Source organism: Rattus norvegicus, chromosome 1, assembly GCF_021556685.1.
Source record: "Rattus norvegicus strain SHRSP/BbbUtx chromosome 1, alternate assembly SHRSP_T2T, whole genome shotgun sequence".
Taxonomy (NCBI): domain Eukaryota; kingdom Metazoa; phylum Chordata; class Mammalia; order Rodentia; family Muridae; genus Rattus; species Rattus norvegicus.
Window position 1 is genome coordinate 145,530,558 of NC_141534.1, and position 11,392 is coordinate 145,541,949.

The 11,392-nt window shown below is 50.1% G+C and overlaps 1 protein-coding gene across 2 annotated transcripts in view; it reads left to right on the forward strand.

The window, feature by feature from the left end:
* The window catches only part of Acan (aggrecan), a 62,952-nt gene extending 52,544 nt beyond the window's left edge, over positions 1–10,408 (forward strand). The window contains 6 exon segments of one of the 2 annotated variants that reach the window (NM_022190.2): positions 3,457–3,570; positions 6,533–6,691; positions 7,201–7,283; positions 7,892–8,036; positions 8,839–9,021; positions 9,481–10,408. In NM_022190.2, the coding sequence (NP_071526.2) occupies positions 3,457–3,570; positions 6,533–6,691; positions 7,201–7,283; positions 7,892–8,036; positions 8,839–9,021; positions 9,481–9,557 (761 nt within the window). In that variant the 3' untranslated portion in view covers positions 9,558–10,408. 2 annotated transcript variants of the gene reach the window in all.
* Positions 10,409–11,392: the final 984 nt, after the last annotated feature.

The window sequence follows — 11,392 nt, forward strand, 5'->3', positions numbered from 1 at the left end:
AACCTCCCTCTCCCTCTTCCTCTCCCTCTTCCTCTCCCCTTCCCCCCCCCCCCCCCCCCCTCTCTCTCTCTCTCTCTCCTGTGTGAGACACCCAACCAGAAAGTCAGAATCTAAGAATTATTAGGGTCAGAATTTTTTTTCTATGCTTGAAAAAAATTTTTTTTCTATTTCTTTTCTATCTCCCATCCTTGTCTCCAGAAAGTTACGCCCAGGATCATCCAACACAACTGTACAGGGTATGCACTGAGTAACTTGAAAAGTGCTGTGGCTACTGCAGGGGTTTGTTTGCTTGTCGTTTGTTGTGTGGTGAACCATCTAGTTGAGTTATCACTTGAGGAAAAGCACCAGCTGCCATTCTCCCTTCAACATTTTCCATGAGCCATAAAAACCTCTTGTTCCTCAGAGGTCATGAACTCTGATTTTTGCCAAACCTGGATAAGACTACTCAATGTGGTGGCCTAATGTGTCTGGGTTAGGTGCCAAAGTGGTCACTTGCAAGTCTGTCTCCTCCGGGATTTACTAGAAGACCCAAAGTTTTGTCTCTCCAGAGATAGAGAGGCTTGGGGGCCTTGCTCAAGAAGCAAACAGCACCACCCCCATTTCTATATTCAGTGACTATGCATAAGTTCTAGGTGACGAAAGCATAAATGGCAACAAGGTGCCCACAGTCACCTGGGACAGACAGACACTCAGCTTCCTGTTTCGTTTCCTGCCTCTCCTCCATCTCTTCCAAGCTGTCTCCCAAGCTTGCCAATGTGGGCAAGCCTCTTGTTTCCCTGTCTGCCAGTGGCATAATAGTATGTAGTGCCAGTGCCACTACAGTATGAGAATCGTAACTGGAAAGGGGGTCCACAGCATCCAATCTCACCAGATATCAGTCTCCTCATTCCCTCTCTTATTCCACAGAGGCTGCCATTACCCAGAGCCATCCCTCCCCACACCTGCTACCACCTTGTCCAGAGCCCCCTAGAGCAGTGGTTCTCAGCTGCTGAGACCCTTTAATACGGTTCCTCACGTTGTGGTGACTCCCCAAGGGAATCAGTGTAAAGCTCACCTGGCATCTCTAAAGTACCTGGTGATAGATATAGATATAGACATAGACATAGACATAGACATAGACATAGACATAGACATAGACATAGACATAGACATAGACATAGACATAGACATAGACATAGACATAGACATAGACATAGACATAGATATAGATATAGATATAGATTTCTCAGGACTGTGGCTCTTCCTCATTTTGATATCCAGGCCTGAAACAATTCTCAAACCTCATACCCCGGCCAAACACAAAAGGAAAATAACACAACTTCTCATATCCCTGGCCAGACTAGAGCCCTCTCTAAGCCTCTGGAACAACCAGATGCCACCTGGCCTGGCCTCCACCAGACCTCTTCCTTTCCTGCCCTTTGTGTCAAGGTTGGGCCAAGGGCTCCAGCGTTGGTGTCTGACTTTTCTTCCCTCTGAGGTCACCCCATCCCTGCTCTATACAACTGCTTTAGCGCCTCCATTTGCTTAACCCCTTACCCTAGTGCTTCTGGCCTCCCATAATGAAGCTAATGGACAAAAGAGAACATGATTATCTTTCCTGAAGCTGGAGAGCCGCCCCCAGCTTCCACTTTGCCAACTGACCTGACCTATTGCTGCTACTGCTGCTGCTGGGAATCCTGGTGCATGCTGGGAAACCAAGTGCATGCCGGGATTTCAGTCAGTTCCTCCATGCATTTTTGGGGTTGCTTGGAACTGTGAGTCTCTAATCCGTGGCGCGTGCTTCTTGAAATGAAGCTAAGAACTTCGTGAGAAGAGAAGAGAGGCCAGCGACATGGAGAAGAAGGGCAGCACCGGTTGAGGAAGGTACCTAAGACTCGGGGATGCTCAAGACACAAATTGCATGGACTTGGCCAAGAAGACCCAGAGGAAAGTGTATTGCTCTCTAGCATAGAACTGATATAAATGTCTAGATTGCTGTTATGGTCAGCAAGATCTAAGTCCTAGGATGAATTAAAGTCCTATTCTGAAGCCAACGCTCTGACTGATCCTAAGAAGGCCACCCATGAGCATACCATTGGATCCTGGATCTCAAGTAAACATAATTGCATGCACCAAGAATTAGCCCCCTCCTGGTTGGAGATGCCACTCAGTTGACAGAGTGCTTGTCTAGAGTATGCAAAGCCCTGGGTTTGATTTCCAGCACCACGTAAACCGGGCGTGATAATACACACCTGTAATTTCAGAACTCAGGAAGTAGAGGCAGGAGAATCAGAAGTTCAAGACCGGCTATGCAGCAAGTTCAAGGGCAGACAGCTCTGGAGTTATAAACATGAAGACAACAGAAGCCCTACTCCTCACCCCCAGGGCTCCTGGCTTCCCAGAAAGACAGAAAAGCCTGAGAGATTCAGTTCTCACTGTGGCTATGAATAAACTAAGGCAAAAGCTACTGACTTACTAATTTGAGTCTTGCAAAGAAATTCATCCAAAAAAAAAAAAAAAAAAAAAGAATGCCTTGGAAGCTGAAGAGCAGAAAGGAGGAGGAGCCCACCTCAGACAAAGAGGTCTGGGCATCCAACTGAATCCCAGAGTCTGCATTCACTAACTGAGTGAGGATCTAGCTAGGCTTAGCAGCACTTAGCCAGCTTCGTCAGATGGGTTTCATGCCCATCTAGGAATTAGAACTTATGAAGATAACCTGAGGCGTAAAGCTGGAAGGAGATCATAAGGGAAAATGTTGGGCAAGATTTTGTTCTCCATCCCCCCCCAAAAAAACCCCAATAAACTCAGGCTTCTTTTTACAAAAAAAAAAATACTCGAATCTTATTTACTGAAAAACAAAGACACTATCTACGATCTGGAAATTCTAATGAGTCTCATGCAAAACTCCCATATGGCCACTTTCTTACGGTTCTATATACCCTCTAGATGGCTCATTCTGGAACATGGTTTGTCCGTTTTTCCCTGTCTCACAACTGTGGAGGAAACCAGGAGAAACAAGACTTCTAACCAAGCTTTAAGAATTTCACTTCCAGTTTCTTTGCCTACTACGGTGGCCATGGCCAATCCAGATGTCCAGCTTCTTGAAATATTCACAAGAGAAAGTATCCTGAAGGAACTCCATTCTCGGACTCATAAAAGCCATTTGGCTTCAGAAGCACCAGATCTCTCCAACCCGAAAAAATGGCTCCAAGATTGCCCACCAAGAATCACACACATCCAAGGGAAACTGTCTGGATCTTTGGTTCAACAGTCCAAGATGGTGGCGCCAGCAGCGGAGGCAGCAGCAGCAGCAGCAGCAGCAGCAGCAGCAGCAGCAGCAGCAGCAACAGTTCTCAGGAAATCCAGCCAGGCCCCTTTCAGCCTCTGGAGAGCAGCAGGGCCGGCCACCCGTAATGCAGCCGTGGTGCTCATGAGTCGCCAGCAGAGGTCCTAATGGTGGCCCTTGGTTTCTTGCAGACATTGATGAGTGCCTCTCAAGCCCTTGTCTGAATGGAGCCACCTGCGTGGATGCCTTGGACACTTTCACATGCTTATGCCTTCCGAGCTACAGAGGGGACCTGTGTGAGATCGGTACGGCCGTCTCGGCTTCAGCTAATGTCACTAACTGCTGCCCTTCTCTTTCCTCACCCCTTCCTCCTTCTAACCACAGGTTCCAGGCCTGGGCTGGGGCCCACAGGTCTGCCTGGAGAGACATTCTGGGGGACACAACTGAGAAGCTTGCCTCCTGATTTTAACTCTTGTTCTTGCTCTTTCCCCCTTGGGGACCTTCCCCTGAAATGTTGGCTGATCTGACAGAGGAGACATGTGTATTTTGTGAAGTGGGGCTCGGGGAGTCTTGCAACCACTAATCTTTCTCCAGGGCTTGCAGACTTGCTGGCGGGACCACAGAGCTCAGTGCATGCGTCCCGCTAGAACAACACAGCACCAGTCCTGGAGGAAATTGTGGGTAGGCTCAATGGGTTCTCACTCTACTGACGGCCACAGATCTTCTTAGCATGATCATGGCACTGTCTTGCTGAATTCTCCATGGGAGTTCCATGTCCTTTCCATGACCCTAGGGAGCCACAATACCACGCTAACCAAGCTGTCCTCCTCTTCTCCTGGCATGAGGCTGTGGTTGGTCAACTGTGACTTACATCACCAGTATGCTCCAATCATGCATGAACAGGGACGGTGCATGCCATCCTCTCTCCATCACACCACAGTGGCTGCCTTCCCAATGCTACACTGGTCCATGCTTTCTTTCTTGCTCCCTTGTACAAAGCAAAAGGCTAGCCTGGCAAAGTAGTTTTGTTGCAAGGTGCAGGGGCTGAGTTTCCTCTGATGGACCTTGTCAACACATCTGCTTCTGCATCTGTGGGCCAGGAGCCCTAGACAGTGACACCCAGCACTCTCACTGATGGTGCTTTCTAAGCTCTGCCAGCTTCCCTGGCCTCAGGCTTTCCCAGTGCAGAAAAGGAGACCTGAGGCATTAGGGTGCTGGTAGCAGTAGCTCCTAGAAAGTTGGAAGTGTTCATGGGCTCAAAACCCTGTTGAACAAACTCTTGTCAGAGAAATTTCCAGAAAGCAGCAGAAAGTCCTGGCAAATCTTCCTTTGAGCCTGAACAGTGTGAGGAGGTAATAAGAATTATACATTCCTTGGGGGCATTGTCAAGGGATGGAAGAACTTAGGGTTTCTGCAGTAATGCCGGGGCACTCATCTTCCCTGCACCTCCTATCTTTTATCTACACTCCAAGAAGTCAGGTGCATGGGGTCTCCGCTAGGCAGGAATCAAAAGTACAAAGATTTCCCCTCCAAGATGCTGTATGGAGAAAGGTCTGAAACATCCACACAGACAACAGCTCTGGAACTCATCTGGGAAAGGAAGCCTCTGCTGCAACAGGAGCTGGGTTCCACAGGGGCCAGACTCTGCTTCCTTATAGACCAGAAAATTGGTTCCAGAGCCACTCACCTGAGCCCTAGGCCTGAGTGCCCAGGGAGGGAAGGCTCTGTCACAACCTGAATGCAATGCCTCATGCGATCTTGTCTCAGGCATCACTGCTTTCTCCAGCCTCTTTGGAAGTCTGTCTTATGTTCACTTCCTCTACTGGCATGGTCCTCCCAACCATGCCCAACTCCTCCCTTCCCTGACCCTACCGACCCATCTCAGCCCTCAGGTTCTGAGGTGGCACAAACCCTGGCTCACAGGTCCGGGGATGGTGTCACTGTCTCAGTGCTGTGAGTCCTCTGAGGCCTCCTTAGCCTCTTTCCAGACGTTTATCTTGACCCTTGAGGAGGGTATCAGAGGGACCCTCCTCCTCCTGGGCTCCACTCTGACTCTTTCTTCTCCAGGAGCCAGCCTTCTACTCCCTTTCTTTCCCTTTCCAGCCTAGCCAAGCACCCATCTCTTAGCCCAAGGGAGACTCCTTCCCCTCAGGGAAACCCCGTCCTTCCTGGAACAGCCAGACTATTGAAACTACCGAATTTGGAAGCTGCCACTCGTCCTGAAGTATCTGTGGCAGCTCCCCAGCCCCACAGATGAAGGCTCCAGGCAAAGACGGAAAAGAGATAGATTTAGAGCTCCCTCTGTCCGGTGCTGTACTGGCAGATGTTTAACTATTGGCTCTCACAGAGGAGAGGGAGTCCTAACAGGAGGCCTCTTTCCAGTGCGGAGGTAGCAATCCTCCCACCAGGGCCAACCTACAGTCATCCACATGCTGCCACCAAAGGCAGTTAGCTCACAAACTCCTCTTCTGATCCTGAAGCTGGCTCTAAGATGTCCCCTCCTCTGTCCCTGAAGATCTAATCCAGACTCCTCTGTCCAAGACTCTAATCCAGGCCCTCCTCCAGCACACAGCATCTTTTTCAAATGAGGCCATGGTGGCGCTCCATTAGAGCCAACTCAGAGACCTGGGGCAGAAGCAGTTGCCTAGCATGGCTGAGGCCCCAGATTTCATCCCAGCGCTGACAGAATAATTAGAATTGAACTAATAATATAACAACAGCAACCAGCTCAGACCCGTGACCTAAGCTTGGTCTTCTTTGGACTCCCAAGAGAATTATTCTTGAGAGTCTCTGGCCTCACACAAGATTCTGTGAGGAAGAGGGTACCAGCTCCACCATGCCCATCCTCTTCTCTGACTTCCACCTATTACTACCCACAGCTCCTTTTCCCAGAATCCATCAGAAACTCGGAACTATGTTTTGCCTTAAATTTCAAAACCTCCCATCAGACTGTCCCTTTGTCCCCCAGTCTGCTGCACTCAGCCAGCCCTCTGCTTACCCACGCAGGGCATGAATCCATCCACAGGAGGAAATCTTGGGAGGCAAGGTGCTATATCCGAGAAAGAAAAGACCCTTTCCCAGGTGGCATGCACAAGGAGGTCTCCATAAGGCTTCCTACTTGAGCCTCTCTCTAGCTGAGCCTGTTGTCTCCCTCCGGGGCACAGCATTTAAGGTGGATTAAACATAGAAGTCCATGCCACAAGACTGGCAGGGACCACACTCCCAACCGGCCTTACCCCCTGTTCAAGTCCCTGACCTGTGTTGCAGACCAGGAGCAATGTGAGGAGGGGTGGACCAAGTTCCAGGGCCACTGTTATCGCCACTTTCCCGACCGCGAGACCTGGGTGGATGCAGAGAGACGGTGTCGGGAGCAGCAGTCACATCTGAGCAGCATCGTCACCCCTGAGGAACAGGAGTTCGTCAACAGTGAGTGTGACAGGGGCTAAGGGACACAGCAGTGAGAGCAGAGAGCCTGGCTGTTCTGAAATGAGCAGACTGGAGATCGGGATGATAGCGCACCTTGCATGTACCAGGTCCAGCATTGCAGGAAGGGGGAAAGGAGACGAAGCCAGAGAAAGAGAGTGCAGATTGGGGGCACTGCATGGCACGGAGCTGGAAGGTCAAATGCCCCCACAGTTTCCTCTGAGAAGAAGCCACAGATCCCTGGGACCAGCAGCCCCAGCTGACCGAGGGCAGACCCTGACAGTCAGTGCCATACCAGGTTAACCCTGTAGCTATCACCTGCCTATACCAGCCTGAAGAGGTGTTCCAATATATACCACAAACATGCATGTCCTGAGACCCTTGCAAGGTCCTTAGAAGCCAGTGGCATGCTGCTAGGAGGCACTTACCTCCTTCCTCCCTCTCCATGAGCTCCAGTCCCCAGACAGTGTGGGGTATCCAACATCAAGTGCAAGCCTATCTTCCCATTCCAGAAAATGCTCAAGACTACCAGTGGATCGGTCTGAATGACAGAACCATCGAAGGGGACTTCCGCTGGTCTGATGGACACTCCCTGGTGAGTTCCCAGAGAATAAGTAGTGGGAGAAAGACCCCAAGAACAGCATGCATCGAGTCTGATGCAAACTCACTGAGCAGATGTTATAAGGCAACCACAAGCAGGAACCCTGTAAGGAAGGGATTGTGTCTCTTTCCTCTGTGTCTCTGGAGGCTGGCCTGGGGCTGGGTAGACTTCATGAAGGAAGGCACAAGATGAGAGAAGGAGCCAAAAGGAAATGAAGGTATGACAGCAAACCACCGTGAAAAGTGAGTTTCCTATGTGCAAAGGACTAGTGTCTATGCAAGGCATAGAAGACAGAGATCACATAGACAGTGTGAGCAGTAGCTACAGGTCAGTGAAAAGCTGAACCCCATCAGGGAATGAATCCTTGGGAGTTAAGAGCTCCTGACAAAGGACCAGAAGCAGTTGCCTAGTATGGGATCCATAGCATCATATGACCCTGATCAGATCAGATTCCCAGCAGCCTTTGCAGGTGCCTTACAACCCAGATGTTGGGTGAAAGGGAAAAGGAGGTGGGGGAGCTGATTGGGAAGAAAGAGGGGTGGTCAAGCCAAGCCATACTGCTTCAGCCTTTCTCTTAACTATTTTGCCTCTCCTGTCCACAGCAATTTGAGAAGTGGCGTCCAAACCAACCCGACAATTTCTTTGCCACTGGAGAGGACTGCGTAGTGATGATCTGGCATGAGAGGGGTGAATGGAACGATGTCCCCTGCAATTACCAGCTGCCCTTCACATGTAAAAAGGGCACAGGTAAGAAAGGCTTGGGAGGAGATCCAGGGGGAGGAATAAGACCTCCAACTGCATGGAAGCCTCTCACTATGCGACCTGAGGCGAGTTTCTTGTCTCCTAGCTACTGGGAGCTATGGGAGCATCCTCAAGAGGCACATGGGTGCTGATGTGAGGGCCTCTCGTGGCACAGTGTCATGGGACTAAGAACATGGTGATTCCTGGAGACCTTTCACAGGGAGAGTCCTAGGATCCTCAACACCATGCATATGTCAGTCCCTCAGAGTCAGCAACAGAAAGTCACCCATAATGACCCCTGCGGGGACCACCCTTTCTTTGGGGCTCCAAAATTGCTAGTCACAGAATCAAGCCATCAGGCCTGGGTACTTCAACTTTAAGGCCGTGGGCATCGTAACACTTAGAGAACCTGGCCTAGTGCTCCCATTCAGTCTGTGTCATCAGGCCTCCTTTGGGCCCCACTTTCCCTAGCTTTAGACATTTTCATAAAGATGTCACAGATGTCTTACCACACAGTCCTCTTTCCCTGTCTTCCTTCCTTTTCCTTTTTATCTTCCCCCCATTGTTCAAGGCCACTTTCTTATCCCCTTCCTGCTTCCCAGAGCCACCAAGAAATTGGGATGTTAGAACTGAATAGCTCAGGATTCTCAGCCCTGCATTTTCCCAGCAGTCCAGACTCAGTCCTGGGTAGCACAGGCTAATCCCTTTCTCATCATACCGTGAGCTCTGAGATAACCTTGTCTCTGCCTACATAGGCCATCACAGAAACTTTCATGAGGCCCCTTCCTAAAAGGCATTTGTTCCTCAGTGGCCTGTGGAGAACCCCCAGCGGTGGAGCATGCCAGAACCCTTGGGCAGAAGAAAGATCGCTATGAGATCAGCTCCCTGGTGCGGTACCAGTGTACTGAGGGCTTTGTCCAGCGCCATGTGCCCACCATCCGGTGTCAGCCCAGTGGGCACTGGGAAGAGCCTCGAATCACTTGCACAGACCGTGAGTATTGTCCCCCTGGTCCCTCAAATGGTACAGAGTCAGGCTCCACCAAAAGGGCCTTCTTGCTCTCCCCAGAGCATAGTGGTAGCTGGCACTGTTCTGTAGCTACCATACCATGCTAGGGGCTAAGCCACACAGGGATGGCTTAAGGGTCTCTCCATTAAAAAAAAAAAAAAAAAAAAAAAACAACCACCATTGGTCCCTACCACAGGGAATGCTGCTGTTCTCTAAAAGGAGATAAGAAAGCTGGTAGCCTGGGCTCTGACTGTCTCCTGAGCCTAAGGAAGTTTAATGAGAAATCCAGTCCAGAGGAGCAGGTTGGGAGCAGCTTTGGGTTACGTTCTGAGACCCACGATGCACAAGGAGGGGCTCCTGCACACATGGGAAGGCTGCGGGAGCCTAAGCTTGGCCCTGCTTCCTCCCCTCTCACCGTTGCTTCCCACCTCCCTTTTGCTGCAGCCAACACCTACAAGCACAGGCTACAGAAGCGGAGCATGAGACCCACACGGAGGAGCCGCCCCAGCATGGCCCACTGAGAGGAGCTTCCACAATGTGCCCAGGATGCTGAGCCCAGCGGCCAGCCATGCTGACCGTGCATCCCACTCACATGGTGTCTTCTTGTCGCTTTTTGTCATATAAGGAATCCATTAAAGAAGGAAAAAAAAGCCACATTGTGTGTGCCCCACTCCCCATATCACCCAAACTGCATCTAATTTATCCACCACCATCACCGCCCCCCATAAAAAACCGCCAAAGCAAATTCACTGTAACCCATGGACTGAGTTTAGAGACATTTCTTTCATTTCCCACCGTGCCTTTCCAGGGACCAGTGCAGGGACAGGGTGAGAAGAGTTAAATTAAATAAAGAAGATTATTTTTTGTTGTTGCTTCCTGACTTTACCCAAGAACAGCACAATTGTTGGTTACTTCACCTCCAGGGAGAGCTAGGGGCCAGAGGTGGAATTGGAAGGAGACAGGGCCAGGGAGAGAGGAGTAGGGCAGCCACACAGACCAGAGCTTTAAGGACTCAGAAGAGGCAAACTATAGCTTAGTGTGTTGGACAAAAGGGATCGAGGTCTGTGCCATCTATGTGGGAAGGAGCCTGGGGCAGGGGGCAGGCTGGCCAAAGGGAAGTGAAGTTGCCTTTCCTCCAGGGCCCCTCTCCTAGGAACCTTTCTCCTAGGAACCTTTCTTCTGGGTCAACCACCCTAGCAGGTGTCATTTCTCGGCTGGACTGGGTAGGGGCACTTCCTTCCCAGGAGTGCTCCGCCGTCCCCTTCCCTCTCCCCACCCCGGGACGGTGCAGGCACCAGTGTTCCGTGCACCTATTTATATTTTTGAAAACTAAAGATTATGATAATTATAATAATAAAGACATTGGAAGAGATCTATTTCTTTTCTTTTCCTTTTTTTTTTTTTAATATTCTATTCTATGTCTTATTTAAGCCAAAGGTGACCATGATCTGGGACCTCTACAGAGTCACACTTTGATCACGTGACTCCAAAATGGTGTGTGAGTTCCTGTGCTAGTCGCCTCATTCTTGTCAGAATGACACTACGTTTCATGGACTCTGTACCTGAGTGTGTGAATACAACGTGTTTGTGTGAACACATATGACCTGTTTGTGTGTGTATGCCTGAATGTGCTTGTCCCCCTGCGTTGTTCAGTGGTTTGGAGTGCAGGTTTGCAGGTGAGCACACTGGAAACTTAAGACAAGGCATGGTGTCTCAATGAGCTGAGACAAGTGCAGGCAAAGCTCGGGGCCAGCCTGGGCTACATAGTAGGACCCTGTCTCAAAACAACAAAAGAAGTACTCAACAAAGACTAGATGCACCAGGCTTGGGGGCAGAGCCTGTAATCCCAGCTACCTGAGTGATGAGATAGCCTAAAAACTTAGTGGGCGAGTGCTTGACTAACATATATGTAAGACCTTAGGTTCGATCTCCACTAGCAAAATGGGGTAGCATGTCTCCTGAGGGCTGTGATAACACAAGTTTCTGACTCAGTAAAACTGGAGTGAGGCAGAGAAATTTGAATTTTTAACAAATTTCCAGGTCATGCGTGACAGTGCACACATGCAGGACCAGCATTGGGAAATAAGAGGATTGGAGTCTAAGGCCATCCTCAACTATACAGAAAGCTTAAGACCAGCTCGGGTTATGTGAGACTGTCTCAATCCCTGCTCTCTCCCTTCCCCCATAACGAAGCGGACCCACCCGGGGACTAGAGAGACGGCTAAGGGGTTAAGAGAGCTTTCTGCTCTTGCTGACCACCCATGCCAGGTGGCTCACAGAAACCCATAAATAACTGATTTCCAGGGGATCCAATGACCTTTCTGGCCTCTGCAGGCTTCTGCACACACATGCCCAT